General features: G+C 44.8%; 1 protein-coding gene across 2 annotated transcripts in view; it reads left to right on the forward strand.

Moving 5' to 3' along the window:
• arhgdig (Rho GDP dissociation inhibitor (GDI) gamma) overlaps positions 1-17,500 on the forward strand; it is an 86,558-nt gene that overhangs the window by 36,608 nt on the left and 32,450 nt on the right. For both annotated transcript variants that reach the window (XM_063188244.1, XM_063188251.1), the window contains exon 2: positions 7,631-7,807. In XM_063188244.1, coding sequence (XP_063044314.1) covers positions 7,636-7,807 — 172 coding nt within the window. In that variant the 5' untranslated portion in view covers positions 7,631-7,635. The remainder of the gene's footprint in view (positions 1-7,630; positions 7,808-17,500) is intronic.

Below are 17,500 nucleotides of genomic sequence, written 5' to 3' on the forward strand. Positions count from 1 at the left end.
GTATTTCATCCCAAACATGCAAAAATCAGGCAAACTTGTTCCAACTCCGGATAAATCCTTTAACATGCAGCCCAATGTGCTTTAACAGGGTTGTTAGCTAAGGGGACTAGAGCTTCCCCTGCCAGGACTCAAACCCAGACCTGCTGGGGTACCAAATTAGGGATCTGAGTGGCGCTACAGCAAAGGGAACTTGGACCTTTTGGGGTTGTGCCTGTGACGACCACACCAAAGACTCCGACTTCTTGGTGTGACTATCAGAGCACACTTACACTGTAAAACAATGCAGCCAGTCAACCGTAAAAAGGTAAGTTGCCCTGCTCAACAGGCAAACTCAAGACTTAACGCAACTCGAGGCTTTCTTAAGTTGAGTTAACTTACAAATGTAAGGCAGCAGGACAACAGATACTGTTTTTCCCTTTTAACTGGCTGCAATGTTTTACAGTGGACATCTCTTGTGACGGTCGCCCCATCACTGTGACATATTTTGCAGTACTACAGAATAGACGCAGCATTGCTACCTCCTTGAGTACCAGGCCAGAGATCGACTGGGTGGTGTATGGATGGCTTCTCATCTCTGAGAACGGCATTGAATCAGATTGCATTGCCATTTCATTTTCTGGAGAATCAGGCCAGAGGTGGTGTTGGATGGGTGGTGCTCAGGGTTGCAACTACTCATTTCTAGGGGGGTATGCAAGAACTATTTTGGTGCCCCCCCACCCAAAAAAACCCACTTAATAATTATTTGGCGCCCTCCAACGCCCTCTCTTTCCCGCCCCCCTCTCAAACACTTAATAATTATTTGGCGCCCTCCAACTCCCTTTCTTTGCCTCCCCCCTCTCTCTGGCGCCCCCCTGCAACGCATACGTCGCATATACTGTAGTTGCGTCCCTGGTGGTGCTGTACAGTAAGGTGGCATGGCCAAGGCTGGACTGGACTGGACTGGGGGAGATATAGGGCCCGTGCTCTTTCGGCTGACGGCGCAGAACTGACTCTCCGGTGGGCCCTGCACCCTCATGGGCCCCTATTTTCAGAAATGTAAAACTTTTTTTTTTTTTTTTTGAGGGCTGGGCATGGCACCTCGTGTCTGCTGCAGAATGAGGATGCATTGCTGCCCATCCGCCTGAGCATCAGGCTGGGTGCGTGGTGGTGTGTGCCATCGTGATCGTGTTGTGTCTGATTGAAAATAAGAATGCATCGCATCACCGCCTTCCCCCAGTAATGTGAGTGATGAATACGAGAGGCGGTGGCCCGTAACGGCACTATTGAAATTGAATTAAGTACATGGGAGAACGAGAGAGAGAGAGAGAGAGAGAGACAGAGACAGAGACAGAGAGCTTAGAGGGATATGCTTTGCGTTCACTCTGAACAGGAGAAAAACAATTACATGGTTGTGGATGATGGGTAATCTGGGTTGAAGTTGTGGACTACATCGTCTCATCATATGCTTTTGCACTTTATGTTTGCATTGTATGCACATGAAGTACAATTTAATAACAATAGTACGTTTTAACATGATGCCAATACCAACTCTGGCCACAATCCTACATACAGTCGGTCCCCCTACAATGCACACCCTTTACCGAGGTAATGCCACGTCATCCACCTCGGTACGTACCGGGCCTAGCTGCAGTGTACCCAAACAACCGCCAGGTGGCACTTGGGAGCGCTTGCTATACTTGCATATTCACCAGCACGCACCGATTCAGCGGATAACAACATGCCTAATTAAATTGTGTGAGAACACCTCCAGGAAGTAGGAAGAGTCATGAAAAGAATAAATAGCCTAATGATTTTTTTTTTTAATGATGATATGATGAATTGCCATTAATGTGCAAGCTCTGACAAAATGTGTCCTAAATTGAGTGTAGCCATAAGCCCCTATACCGATTCTCGCATTGCAAGATTTGAAACGTCTAATATTGCAACTTCAAACTTGTTTTCTGGATGTGGATACTTTTTTCGTTTGGTAAAAAGTACGGAGAGTGCAATAGGGGGCCGAAACCTCACCGCAGTAACCTACAGCGCCGCGTTTAAGCGTTTGAGCGTTGGCTATTTATCTTACATCGCCAACAGCTGGGGCATAACCTAACCTACACTTCCCAAATGAATTTAATGTTGTCACATTGGCAAAAATTAGCAAGCGACTGATATTGCTGTTTTCGTGCTCAAATTAAGTGTAATCAACTGTCGGGTTATGCGATGTCATCTCATAATCATGGAGTTCCGTGCGATTTCATCTGGGTCAGTCAGAAATGCATGCACCCTGCGCACCGGGAAGTTTGTTTTTTCAAACAAGAAAACTGGTTCATCACATGCATGGCTTAAACTGACTTTAATGTTTGCCAACGTGCTATAGTTTTCCTCTCTTAATAGCACCTGGCGTGACCACAGTTAGATGACGCGCGTAAACCCATTAAAATATAGCCTAGCCTTCTGTGGCTATTCAGAGCAATATGAACCAATCAGGTCGGCGTTGCTATTAAGCAAAATACTTCCCTGATGTCTACTTAACTAAAATAGTCTGCATTTGTCTAATATAGCTGCATTTGTCTAATATTTGGAGACATCGCCTTGCTCTTACTGCGGGGAAGCGCCTCTCTCTCTCCCTCTCTCTCTCTCCCTCTCTCGCCCACACACACGCGCGACGTAACTCTTTGCTCTCTTCGCAAGACCTTAATTCCAATTGTCTCGTCTTGTTGAATACCAGCAAAAAATCACAAGCTAGATAGCCAATAGTTTCGATTGTGCTGCTTGGAGATGAGGCATTTAAACTGTTACAATTTAGGCAGCAAAGAGAAGACGGCGGTCTTCCCGGTGTAACCCCAGCCGTTTTTTAATGGGAGCACTTGAGATGATGACTATGTTCCAACTTGTCTTGAGCACCGTCGTAGCGCAACAAATCGTTATCGTAAACATAGCCTAGATAATTGGAAATTACAAAAAAATAGGCTACATTTTATAGACTTTGGCTATAGGCTAAGCCGACTTCTCTACCTGTTTGAATTGGTTGCAGCGTTACAGAGAGGACACCTATAAGTTTCATGCAACAGTGGGTAGATTTGCCATTAAGGAATTGTGTTTGAGCCTGGGTGAGCGCAAAATCATTGCACATTCCTTCAACTGTGGATGCATGTCTCCCGCCAGCTTCATAAGAACAATGTCTCACTGTAGGCTACGGTGATATGCGCTGGGAAATATGCGATGCCATCTCATAATCATAGAGTTCCGTGCATGCGATTTCATGGTCAGTCAGAAATGCATGCACCCTGCGCACCGGGAAGTTTGACTGACTTTAATGTTTGCCAACGTGCTATAGTTTTCCTCTCGTAATAGCACCTGGCCTGACCACAGTTAGATGACGCGCGTAAACCCATTAAAATATAGCCTAACCTTCTGGGTGTAAAGGGTGGTTTATGCCTCCAGTCCAGCGTCCCTGCGTCGTAATGCAGTGAGCCGCGCAGTTAACGTAGTGAAGCCCCCCCCATCACGCAGGTACTCTGGGGCACCTCCCCAAAATTGTGTCTCGACGCAGGGAGCGACGGCGTGAAAGGGCGAAAATAGGTCTCTGATTGGTCCTCTCGACCAGCCTGCTCTGTCCTCGAGTCGAGAACAAGCGCTACTTCCTTTTTCTTACCTTCGTCGGTCTACGGACTGTGAGCTCTTCATTAAATAAGTTGCCCGTGCTTTGTTGTTTGATTTATTTACACGAACCAAAGACAACACATGCGCTTGCAAGTTACGACGCTGAAGTTATTTGGACAGTTGAACAGTGGTTCCGAGGTCGAGGAAACATTCCCCTTCGTCCTCGACAAATAAGCCACTTCTTTGTTCCAAACTACCACTGTGGCTGCCAGTGCGATCAAACATGCACGTGATATAAAGATTTAATGTTTCATTTTCATTCTCGTCGAGTCTGTGATGCTAAAAAACAACCGACACGTCTAGTTTACTCTTTGTATTGAAGGCAGTTTCAGCGTGGAATGACATCGCGCAGACCGTGCTTCAAAACAGGGCATAAACCAAAATTAACTGCATCATGGCTGCGACAAGCTCACTCTGTGGCACAAGTAGGAAGCATAACCCGCCCTTAACACACCAGCCGTGTTTTAATGGGAGCACTTGAGATGACTATGATGCAACTTGTCTTTAGCACCGTCATAGCGCAACAAATCGTTATCGTAAGCATAGCCTAGATAATTGGAAATGACAAAAAATAGGCTACATTTTATAGACTTTGGCTACAGGCTAAGCCGACTTCTCTACCTGTTTGAATTAGTGCAGCCTGCAGGAATTTGGCATAGGTCAATTGCATGGTTAATTTGGCATAGGTCAACTGTGGGAGACTACTAAGTTGTGACTTGACGTGATGTGTGAATAATTAGGCTACGCTATGCAACAGGCATATTTAGCCGCACTCAGTCATTTGCTCATGGTATTGGGTGAATGTCCCGACCCTGTGTGTCCGCGTGCATGCACGCAGGGGTGGGGAAAAAATACATCAAGCGTGCCATCACCATCCATCCCCCCGGACCCACGAAACCCACTGAAGATCCAAGCAATTGTAGTCTGTCAGTAGTCTATTTTAGTGTGTGCCCAGGTATAGTTGAATTCCTGGCATGGCCTGGTTATCTCAATCGTACCAATGTTTGCCCTCAGGCTAGTGTGTTCATAAAGCGCATGTTCGATTTGCTGTAATAGGCTACGACCAGTAAGCCTCAACTTGTCTGTCTTTTCTTTTCCTTCTTTGGATATTTTGGAAAATAGGCCTACGTTAAAGCCTAAATACGACAATAGGCCTAAATAATGCTAAATAAGTCAGGCCTAAATAAAGTTGTTTTAGCCTATATGAACTCAGGCAATGCAGAAATTTGCGGAGGGATTTTTGATATCTTAGCCTATAATAGGCTACCGATATTATGGCTTTATGAACTTCATGAATAGGCTACAAGATCGGGTAAACAAGGATTGACTTGTATTACCACCAACATGATGCTGAAGTGGGGGAGGGTTATTTTTTCACTTCAAATGTTCCCCGACACACACACACACACACAGCGGGTCTTTCTCAAATGCAAGGCCAGTGTCCTTCCAAGTGTATCAGCCTAATTAGTCACGCCCAGTGATTGGATACTTTTTGGTGAACTCTACAGAATATCCAATCACTGGATATGACTAATAAAGGGTATCCAATCACTGGGCGTGACTAATTAGGCTGGCACACTTGGAAGGACACTGGCCTTGCATTTGAGAAAGACCCAGAGAGAGATAGGTTACGCCGCTAATCGCTCTCTCTCTCTCCGCCTCTCCCTCTCTTTCTCATTGTTGTACTTGCATCTGGATAGGCATAGGCAGTGTGGTCACCCAGCACATTTTCATACAAATGCTGTGTTTTTGTTTAATATGAAATCTTTATTCAGTTAGGCTATTTGTGAACAGTCTCTGCTTTTCTCTTTCGATGTTGCGTCACCGTGGACAAGTGTCTGCTCGAAAACTTAATGCAAATCGACTAAAATGTTTAGAACGTGTTGAACTTTTCAGAACAGGAATGTTTGTCTGTGGGGGAGGGGTGGGTTACAGCAGTGCAGTGCAGTGCACGGGACTCACTGCACAGCCTTTTGTGACATGTCGTGGCGCGACAGGTTATCCAGCCTCCGAAGGAGTCATAGTTCCCCAGTCATATTGTTGGTTCGAATCTCCACCGAAGCAACTGAATTTGCAGTCCTAATCACTGATGATTAGCCACACCTGGTGTAACAGATGTCTTGTCACGTGTGCAGTCAATCACATCCCCAGTTAACCGGAATCCCGTCGATCGCGCACAACAGCGCATTGAAAGGATGAAATGTTCACAAGCACCAATAAAAAAAACCCCGTCTTCAACCTATTAGTCCGATATGCTATCATGAGGATAGGCCTATCCGTTCCTGACTTGAATAGGCAGAAAAAATTAACAGTCATCACTTATAAGTTAGGGGCGGAATTGAGATGGTGAATGCAGGACAGAATAATAAAAACAAAACTCCGTCGACTGGCGGTCTTGTTTAGGGATCACGCAATGTTGCAACGCGCGGGCTGACTCTTTCCACTTGTAGCCTACTAAAACCGAGGGAGGGATCAACGTACAATGAGCTACACTGAAGCCGATTACTCTGCTTCGCAAAAAAAGCAGTGCACCAATAATACCCCCGTCTTCAACCTACTATTTACCAGATATAGGCTATTAAGTTATGCTACCTTGTTTTTTTGTGGTAACGACAGTGTAGATCAGGTAATAGCCTGCAATAGGGGAAGCGGCATGCGCCAGTTTTAAAGACAGAATGTCGTCGCCAAATGTAAAATCACATCTCTCATGCTGACGTAATGGGGCACTACTTCATTAGGCTACAATGTTGTTCATGTCTGTTTGACTCACGAGTGGCTCAATTTGTGTTTTTGTGCTCATCGCACAAATGAGACAGGCTTGCTTGATAGGGCTACACAAAGCAAGCGACATTGGTCCACTCAAAATGGTCCGAACTCCGCCGCTTGATTTTATGTCTCCTTAGTCTCTCCATTACGGTTTAGCCTACTCTGTTTTGCTATTTTCGTTATTCTTAGCCCTGACGTTAAAGATGAAGCAACTGTGATCAGTGAGGTTGTGGAAACGGTTGAATAGGCCTAATGGTGGTCCTAAATTGGAAGCGGCCGATGCCAGTTTTGAAGACAGAATGTCGTCGCCAAATTTAAAATTCGATCTCTCTCATGCTGGCGTTACGGGACACACTTAATTACAATGGTGTTCCTGTCTGATTGACTCGGTTTTAATTGTCTTTACCGGTTCAAATTGTAGTAGGTATGCAAACTCTGTATCCTGAGGATACCCGTTCCTGGCTTGAATAGTGCCGAAATAAGTTAGGGACGGATTGGGAGACGGTGAATGCAAGACAGAAAAAAAGTTGAGTTTAAATTCACATGGTGGTCTTGTTTAGGGCTCACACTTGTGTTATTATCAAATGCCCAATGCTAAATAAAACATGCAATTTGCTGACTGTATTTCTACTACTACTAAAACTGGGGAATGGACAAGCACGGAAGTACAGACAGACGCACAAGCACAGGCAGACGCTGCTCTGCAAAAGCAGTGCTATACTGCCCCCCGCATTCCGAATGGCCACAGGGTGTAATGATCACGGTGCGCTGCCGCGGCACGGCACGGTAATGAGCAGATTGAAGTTACACAATCTGTACTCTTCACCAGTCATGGGTAAGCGGTTAGGGTGTCAGACTTAGCCCAAAGGTCGCCGGTTCGACTCCCGACCCGCCAGGTTGGTGGGGGGAGTAATCAACCAGTGCTCTCCCCCATCCTCCTCCATGACTGAGGTACCCTGAGCATGGTACCGTCCCGCCACACTGCTCCCCAGGGGCACCATTGAAGGGCTGCCCTCTTGCACGGGTGAGGCATAAATGCAATTTCGTTGTGTGCAGTGTGCAGTGTTCACTTGTGTGCTGTGGAGTGCTGTGTCACAATGACAATGGGAGTTGGAGTTTCACAAATGGGCTTTCACTTCACTTTCACTTCAAGTTACCCTCGCAATTAAAGTGTCATCTAAGTGTAACGTTTTCTTGTGTCCCTCTCTTCCTTTCTCCGCAGGCATCATGGCTGACAAAGAGACAGACAAGCCCATCGATGAGGAGGTGGACGAGACGGACCTGAACTACCAGCCGCCGGCCCCCAAGTCCCTCAAGGAGATCGAGGAGCTGGACAAGGACGACGAGAGCCTCACCAAGTACAAGCAGGCTCTGCTGGGCGCAGGACCCGTCGTGGCAGGTGAGACATTTGGTTTTAAGGTCAACGGGTCATAGGTTTAAGTCCCTTTTTGTGGTATTGGGGTATTGCATTAGGATTTCCCCGAGGGAAAAGTATGGCGTAGTACGGTGAGAGGTTCACCAAGTACAAGCCAGCTCTGCTGGGCTCTGAACCTGTCGTGGCAGGTGAGGAGATATTGGGGTCCAAGGGTCATAGGTGTGAGTCCCTTTTTGTGGTATTGGGGTATTGCATTAGGATTTCCCGAGGGAAAAGTATGACGAAGTATGGTGAGAGGTTCACCAAGAACAAGCCGGCTCTGCTGGGCTCTGAACCCGTCGTGGCGGGTGAGGAGATACAGTATTTGGTTTTTGGGATCAAAGGGTCAAAGGTTTGAGTCCCTTTTTGAGGTGTTGCATTAGTATGGCGAGAGCCTCACCACATACAAGCAGGCTTTCTGGGCTTGGGACCCATCGTGGCAGGGGCGGAGATATTTGGTATTTGGGATTCAAGGGTCATAGGTTTGTTTGAGTCCTTGTTTGAGGTGCTGGGGTATTACATTAGTATGGCGAGAGCTTCACCAAGTACAAGCAGGCTGTAGGTTTGAAGCACATGCCTCTTTTCAAGGCATTGGGTACTCATTGCAAAAGGCCTCACCAAGTACAAGAAGCAGGCTCTGCGGGCTCTGGACCCGTCATGGCAGGTGAGGAGATATTTGGTTTTGAGATCAAAGGGTCATAGGCCTGAGTCCTTTTTTAACCCTTGTGTTGTGTTCGTAAGCTGCATACACCTGTGGTGTTCGGGTCATTTTTGACCCGTGATAACAAAACTCAGCCATAAAATACCCAAAAACACTAATTATCATCAAATATTGTTTTTCATCTCATGGCTAACTTGGTATGTATTCATATCCATGGAAATATTACTTTATGTATTCATCTTTTTGACTTTACTGGTCTTTTATCTTACATTATGCAAATCGTTTTTGATGACCAAAACTATCAAAATCTGCATAAATTCACTATTAATACCTCCTAAAGTGATACAATTAGTGATTATGTTGTCCATGTATTACAGCTGATATGAGAGTACAACAACCCCCACATTTATTTTATTGGTTTTTCTCTAATATTGAAAAATATCATCTATAGTGGCATTTGTGGTGTTGAGGTCCATATCAACCAAAAGAGATTTATAGCAGGATAAAGACCAAATGTCAACTAAATTAGTTTTTCAGTGCATAAAATCAATGTTTAAATATGTTGACTTGGTGTTTTTCAATATTTATATGATTTTAGTGTGGTAAATATACAAAATAACAATTCTGTCCGAGTCACAGCTATTCCACCAATCTAATGCAAAGATATTGGAAATGAACACATCAATTAACATGAAAAAAGTCACACTATTCATCTGAATCCCCTATGCCATGAACATGGACCATTATGTCATTGCCACATCAACTTTATGGAAAGTATAAGACCAGTTCTACATGTTTGGGTGCCATTATGAATTTTTGATACGTTTTTTTGAAAAAATAATGTGCAAAAATGTATTTTGCAAACAAATGTGCAAAAAATCTCATTATATAATGCAGAAATGGATTCCCTGACCATGAAAACATATGAGTAGACACCAGAAATACATCTGTACTCCTTTCGCAACAGAAGATAGGAACAGTTTATGGGACTGTCCGGCGACCATTTTGGATTTGCATGATGAAAAAGCTGGCAAAAAAAAAATCAGGCAAGAAATATATTTTCCTCACCATAAATCACCAAACTAAAGACAAGGGGCAACCAACAGCTTTTCAGAAATGCATACAACAGCCAAAAATCTATGCCGGGTCAATTTTGACCCTGAACACCACAGATGTAACTCTTTTTTTTTTGGACCTTTAAAATTTACTAAAGTGGTAAAACATATTTTTTATGTGTTGCAATGATTGTGACTGAGGATTAAATGAAGCCTTATTCCAAGAAAATAAAGGAAAGTGTGTTTTTTTCACACTAAAACTTGAAAACGGGTCAAAAATGACCCGAACACAACATAAGGGTTAAGGTGTTGGGTTATGGATTTCAATAGGATGACAAGAGCCTAACCAAGTACAAGTAGGCTCTTTTGGGATTAGGACGCGTCGTAGCAGGTGAGCCATTAATTTTGGGCTGAAAGGGTCATAGGTTTGAGTCCCTTGAGTCCCTATTACATTAGTATGACAAGAGCCTCACCAGGTACGAGTAGTCTGCTTACATTGGGACCCCTTGTTGCAGGTGAGTCGTTCATTTCGTTTTAGGTTTGACAGGTCATGATTTGAATCCCCTTTATGAAAGGTCATAGGTTTGAATCCCATGATGAGCTGGATGGTGAGAGTCTTAGCAAATATAATCAGGCTCTGCTGGCCTCATAACCTGTCATTGTAGACGAGTGAGCTGCTTTTCTTGGTTTGTCACCATTTTGGGTATTGGAAGGTTTATAGGTAGGTTCAAATCTCTTTTGAGGTGTTGGGAATGTGTTGGGCATTCAGCAGACTGTGTGTTTTTCAAATTTCATCCCAGCATGCTGTTGGATGACAATATTAGTAAGACAAAATTTGAACTGCTAACATAACAGTTAACGAATACACACATGCAGCACTGTAGAGTTCCATTGTCAGCAGCTGCGAACTGCTGTTGCCCAACTCTCACAAAGGCCCAAAAGTCAACTTCTCTCTTCCTTCACTTCTTTTTGAAGCGCCCTCTTTGTGTGTGTGTGTGTGTGTGTGTGCGCGTGCGTGCGTGCATACGCGTAAATGTGCACACGCATATGCGTTTGCGCACATGTGTGTGTGTGTGTGTGTGTGTGTGTGTGTGTGTGTGTGTGTGTGTGTGTGAGTGTGAGTGTGTGTGTGTGTGTGTGTGTGTGTGTGTGGGTGTGTGTGTGTGTGAGTGTGCGTGTGCGTGTGCGCGTGTGTGTGTGTGTGTGATCAGTTTTCGCACACAGTCTCAGCCGTCCCTTGTCACAGGCCTCTCGGGGCCCTTTCTACTTCCTGCTCCCTGGAGGCGGACTCTGTTTGATCAGCCCTCCCCTCCCCAGCCCCCCACTGAGTAACACACACACACACACGCAAGCAAGCACACACACACGCACACATGCAGGCACACACACACACGCGCGCGCGCGCGCGCGCAAACACATACACACACGCACACACACACACACACACACGCATGCACACATGCACTTACATACACACACACACACACACACACACACACACACACACACACACACACACACACACACACACACACACACACACACACATGCACTTACATACACACACACACGCACGCACGCACACACACACACACACACACACACACACACACACACACACACACACACACACACACACACACACACACACACACACGCACACACACGCACACACATGCATGCACGCTCTCTCTCTTTCTCACCCACACACTCTCTCTCATAGACACCCACACACACACATACATTCACACATAGCCAAACTGTTTCTTTGCCGCGGGCCCTAGTCCTCCAGTTTATCCCCCTCCCCATGAGACACTAACATCCTTTGAACCCCACACACCACACTGCTGCTTCTGATTTCCCTCTGAAACACACACACACACACACACACGCACACACACACACACACACACACACACACACACACACGCACACGCACACACGCACACACACACACACACACACACTCGCTGTCTCTCAGCACATTACAATTCGAGACTTTGACCCAAATCTTGTTCCTGTGAAAATTGGGAACTGTGCTTAGCTTTGAAAAAAAAGTTGCACAAATGCACTACTAGATTTGTTTTTACTCCCCTGAAAATTGCTATTAGTATGCAGTGTGGACTTACATCAGCAAGGTCTGCACAGCTAGGGGTAAAAAAGCCAATTTGCCCCTCCTTGTGGGCACCTGGGGCACTTTTATTGTATTCCTCAGGCATCTGATGCGCTCCCTGTATTTTAATGAGCTCCGTAGCTGGCCTACCTGGAAAGTATGCCATACCAAACTTAAACATACAGTACAAGTTGAACTGATGAGTGAGATGCTTTAGTGTCATTGTAGGTACGTGCTGTAGTCTATATTTGTGATGATGTGTTTAATAAAAACAAAAGGCATATCTATTCTATTCTACTCCATTCAATTCCATTTGTATGTCTTTGAATATCCCTCATGAAAATATATGGCATCTCAATAGACACATGTCCCGGCCATTGACTCTCAATGGTCCCGGCCTAAGCTAATGAAAAATACATGGATGATGTAATTCCCTCTATCTGTGATGTCATCTGTTTATCAAAGGTTCTAGAGTGTAGTCAGCCATTTATTTTAGAACCCTGAGTCAGGAGGTGATTCATTCAGGTATCCATGGTGATTCATCCTGGTATCCATGGCAATGGCCATTACTACTATAATGCTGGACTCAATATCCCATAATGACCTTCAGTGTTGGGCTCCCTGTTTACAGTAAAGCTCAAAATGTCGTTGAGGGTCCAGTAGTCAATGTTTTTAAGATGACACCATCTCGCATTAGCTCTTCACGCGAGACTCTTACAGATCTGCTGACAACATCATCATCACCAAAATGCTTTGTCTGTGAATGATGGCACTTCTGAACTAGTGCTTGGGAATGCAGTGTTAGTTCCACACTTAGAGAGGTATTTTGGGACCACATCCAGTCTAGAAGATGTTACGTATATCAACCCGTTGAATAAACACTGCATCTTTTCTGTGTGGGTGTGAAAGGAAGAATAATGACCATCGAGCTACTGAACTGGCCCGCGGTCTGGGCTGTGTAAGAGGAGAGGGTAATAGAGGCCGATTAGCTTATTGTTTATTGTCTGTGCTGTTGATCGAGTTGCTGACCCGCTTTCAGTCTTACAAATGGCTCTACTGTACTGCACTGTACAGCACTAATCAGGCCTTGAAAGTTCAGTTCCAACAACACCTAAGCCTGAGCAAATTCTCATCCCCATGTGACACTATTCTAAGAGGTTGTTATGCTGACTGTGTTAAACGTTTGTTTTACTGTTAGGACCTTAGCATTCACACTGGCAAATTGGAGTGGCACGATGGCTGAGTAGGCTTACCCTGGCTCTCACGCAGACCCTTCGTGCTTCGTGTATCTTCGTTAAACTTTGTGATCTCGCACGAGGGTCTGGAAATCTTAGACAAGCCCGAACGGAATCAGATTTTTCACAGCCTGTCCAATCAGAATCCCGGGGCGGGATGTATACAAGTCAGTGGTTGAAGTACTAGTATGTGATTCAAAAAAAGCCATGTGAATTCTCCAATCGGGTTTGAGCTGTTTTGAACACACCTGCTCCTTTCCAGAGCTAAGCGATTGGCAATGTTCCAGATGGTTGGTAGAAACTAGTGTTGCACCGATAATTTTTTTTGGCCCTGATACCGATACCTGATACATGGCTGTGCAGTATCAGCCGATACCAATACTATACCGATAGAACCCTATTTGAAATGTATACATATGAAGGGCTACAGTGCATACTACTTGGATGTAAAATCATTGCATGGCTTTGTTAGGCTGCTGCCTTTGTGAAACAGGAAAAAGACTAATATAATACTAAGTGAATCCAGCAGAACTTTTTATTCTTTTTAAATACCTCTATGAAATAACTAAGTTCAAGGCTGTTCAAGTGTCATACAATCATCTGTTAATGGTATTGGTGCCCTATTTGTTGGCACTCGCCGATACCGATACCGATCCACCGATACTGGTATCGGTATCGGTGCAACACTAGTAGAAACCATCGCGTGAGAACCAGGTTAGAGTAGGCTAAGATCTTGTACTGACCCGAGGTTGATTCCCAATCCTTCCCCATCTCTCACTCTCTCAACTTGTTTCCTGTCTCTCTGGACTGTGCGGTTTCCAATAAAGGCACAAAAAGCCCATAAATAATATTTTTTTTAAAAGAATACTAAGAAATTGGGCTCTTTTATGCTAGGACTACCCTGCGGAGGCTATCCTGACAGTGTTGAAGTAGCCCTTACGGTAACGACTGGAACTCTCTCCAATCTCTTCAATGATGGGAATATTAACCTATCCTATTTTCCCAGCGAGGCTTGTGGCACTCTGGAGCAGGGGCGAAACACAGCGGCTCCCTTTGTGAAGTAGTACGTGATTCAGAAAAAGCCACGTGAATTGTCCAATCGGGTTTGAGCCGTTTTGAACACACCAGTGCCTTTCCAGAGCTAAGCGATTGGCAATGTTCCAGATGGTTGGTGGCAACCATCGCGTGAGAACCAGGTTAGAGTAGGCTAAGATCTCGTACTGACCCGAGGTTGATTCCCAATCATTCCCCATCTCTCTCACTCTCTCTCCACTTGTTTCCTGTCTCTCTGGACTGTGCGGTTTCCAATAAAGGCACAAAAAGCCCATAAATAATATTTTACAAAAAGATTGCTAACAAATTGGGCTCTTTTATGCTAGGACTACCCTGCGGAGGCTATCCTGACAGTGTTGGAGTAGCCCTCCGCCCCTTACGGTAACGACTGGAACTCTCTCCCCTCTCCTCAATGATGGGAATATTAACCTATCCCATTTCCCCAGCGAGGGTTGTGGCACTCTGGAGCAGGGGCGAAACACAGCCGCTCCCTTTGTGAAGTAGTACGTGATTCAGAAAAAGCCATGTGAATTCTCCAATAAATAATATTTTACAAAAAGATTACTAACAAATTGGGCTCTTTTATGCTAGGCCTGCCCTGCGGAGACTCTTGTGTGCTACACTGCTTGATTCACCTTGTGCCCTGATGAAGGCCCTGTAGCAGCCGAAACATGTTGGCAGTGGCAGTATTTTTAATTGCTTAAGTTCTAACATGAACTAGCCTTTATAATAAAGCGGTTTCATCTAAGAAGAGTGCCTTGGCGTCCTGCCTTTTTTAAATTAATTTTTTTGCTATCCTGACAGTGTTGGAGTTGCCCTCCGCTCCTTACGGTAACGACTGGAACTCTCTCCCCTCTCCTCAATGATGGGAATATTAACCTATCCCATTTCCCCAGCCAGGCTTGTGGCACTCTGGTGCAGCGGCGGAACACAGCGACTGCCTTTGTAGATGACTATTAATTTGTCATGCTTTGTTCTGCAGGGTGATGGATGAATTCAGGAGGAACAATAAATCAGCTAGGCTGTGTGTTTGTGTGTGTGTGTGTGTGTGTGTGTGTGTGTGTGTGTGTGTGTGTGTGTGTGTGTGTGTGTGTGTGTGTGTGCGAGTGTGTGTGTGCGTCTCTGTGCGTGTGTCTGTACTCAGTTGTTTGTGTAGTCTGTGTGTGTGTGTCAGCGTGTGTGTCTGCGTGTGTGTCTGCGTGTGTGTGTGCGTGTGTGTGTGTGTGTGTGTGTGTGTGTGTGTGTGTGTCTGCGTGTGTGTGTGTGTGTGCGTGTGTGTGTGTGTGTGTGTGTGTGTGTGTTGTAGTTTCCACTGTGAATATGTGCAACTGCTATGTTGACCATGTAAGGATGGGAGCTGCTACTGCTCTCTTCAGCAGCACTTCCTCTTTCTCAAACACACACTCCATTTATGCAGCAGGTTTATGTTTCGGGAAGTTTAACATCCATGTTATTAGATAAACTGTTGTGGAGAGACGTTACATTTTGGGAAGTCTGACACTTGTTAGTCGTGCAGAGCAGACATGTTTTGGGAACCCTAACATTAATGACCATAGACACATTATTTATAGAGGGAAATTAACTTCTGCAAAGATGTCACAGACCAGACTTTATCTACAGCGCTCAGTAGTTTTGTACTCAGTACTATATATTTGAAAGGAGAAATAATAACATCTACACTTTCACAATCACCACAGTTTTAGATCAAAGTTCCAGTATATAGTTCCAGTATAACATTTGGGGAAGTCTGACATTCATCTTATCAGCCAGATTATTTATAGGACAAAATGAGTCAAAATTACCACAGATCAGACAAATGCATAATCAGAGAACTCACTGCCTTCATAGATATTTATTCAGATAGATATATGAAGACGTTGTGGCAGAAGATCTTTCCACAGTCTAGCATGAGATGGACGTTCAAACTCATTATGGTTTACTAGCACAAGGGTCAAACAACAGAATATCCACCTTATTATTTATGATTTCAAGGGTGGTGCCATTGCTACCTTACCATTTCCGGTTGTACTGCAGGGTCATATCACTGGGTCTTTAATGAGACGGCTATTGCTATTCAGCTCATATTGCCTCGCCTTAAAATTGGCAGACCACCAGATATCCAGTGGTAGCAGGAAACATTGAAAATGGGTGTGGTTTGTGGGCGTGGTAAAAAGGTGGATAGGCTACTATGGTGGCCAGGGGGTCAGGATTTGGCTGGTTAGCTTTGCCGATTAGCAAGGAACTTCCTCGTCGCCATTTTCACAAATTCGCACATTTTCGACATCCACTTCGCTCATGATGATTGGTGGGTGCGGGAGTTTAGTGTTGGGCACACAGACCTTTACAGGTCTGTGGTTGGGCACCTTAAATACCTCCATGCATCCAATGCCCGTCTTCGATATAGCTTTCTGGTCAACCGTACGTCAGTCAGTAACGTGGCACATAATTGGCTGAGTAAACTGTCGGCGGAAATGAGATCCGAAATGAAACAATTGAAATTCGTTCAATTTTGGCTGAATTCATTAGCCTAGCATTTCCCATTGAAATGACTGGAGGCGGGACTTATTCACTCTCTCCAATTCTTATACTACCTCCATGGTGGTGGCCACTTCAGCACATACACAATAGTCAACTGCCTGCCAAAGGAGCTTGTAATACTGAAATTATTACTGGTAGGTGACTAGCCACAATCAAGTCTTACATTCAATTTGACTTGTTATGTGCCAATATCAAGCCCTGGTTACCATTGTAAGTGGTGGTGGTGGCTAAAGTCAGTCAGTTGCAGTCTCTTGTCAGTGTGGACTCACAGTTGGTTTTGTGAACATTCTGAAGAAATCCGTAATCCACACCAATTTCCGTCCGGAAAAATCTCATCAGTTTGTCAAGGCCCAGGATCAGTGCCTGCATTTCTTTACTGACATGTTCAGGCACATTCTCTGGTGATACAAATACTGTAATGCACGTTCATAACTGACAGGTTAGGGTTAGGGATAGGTTTTGGCCTAGACATCATTTGGCACTGACCTGGCACTGACGTATAAATGTCCGCCTTGACCATTTCATGTGCGGAGTTTCACTCTTGATGACCGGAGACTTGTCCAGGCGGAGATTTGATATGTGGACATTTGTCCGGGCGGAGATTTTTCAGACATTTCCTTCCAACATACGCATTATTTTACATACATTCATTATTCCACAAAACACATTGACGTCAATGGGGTGACCCCGTGGTTACGTGCTGCAGAAGTACGTACAGTATGTTGATGTAGCGAAATGGAGAGCACTTGTAAACGAGAGAGCACAACTAATAGATTTGATGGACGTGAGCATTTTTAGAATGTGCCTTTTCTTGCCCCCGCAGTTTCAAAGAAACATTTGTTGACATTGACATTGTGACCTGTGGCTTTTATTTGACTTGATTTTAAACCATAACAAGGAAAGCAGCTCTCAACCCTCGTCTTTTCATTTTGTTTGGGTTTCATCATGATTTTTTTTGCCCCCTTTGGGGACTTATGCCATTTTAATGTGGGCCTTTGTGTGTGTCTGTGTCTGTGTGTGCGT

The sequence above is a fragment of the Engraulis encrasicolus genome, chromosome 2 (assembly GCF_034702125.1).
Source record: "Engraulis encrasicolus isolate BLACKSEA-1 chromosome 2, IST_EnEncr_1.0, whole genome shotgun sequence".
Taxonomy (NCBI): Eukaryota; Metazoa; Chordata; class Actinopteri; order Clupeiformes; family Engraulidae; genus Engraulis; species Engraulis encrasicolus.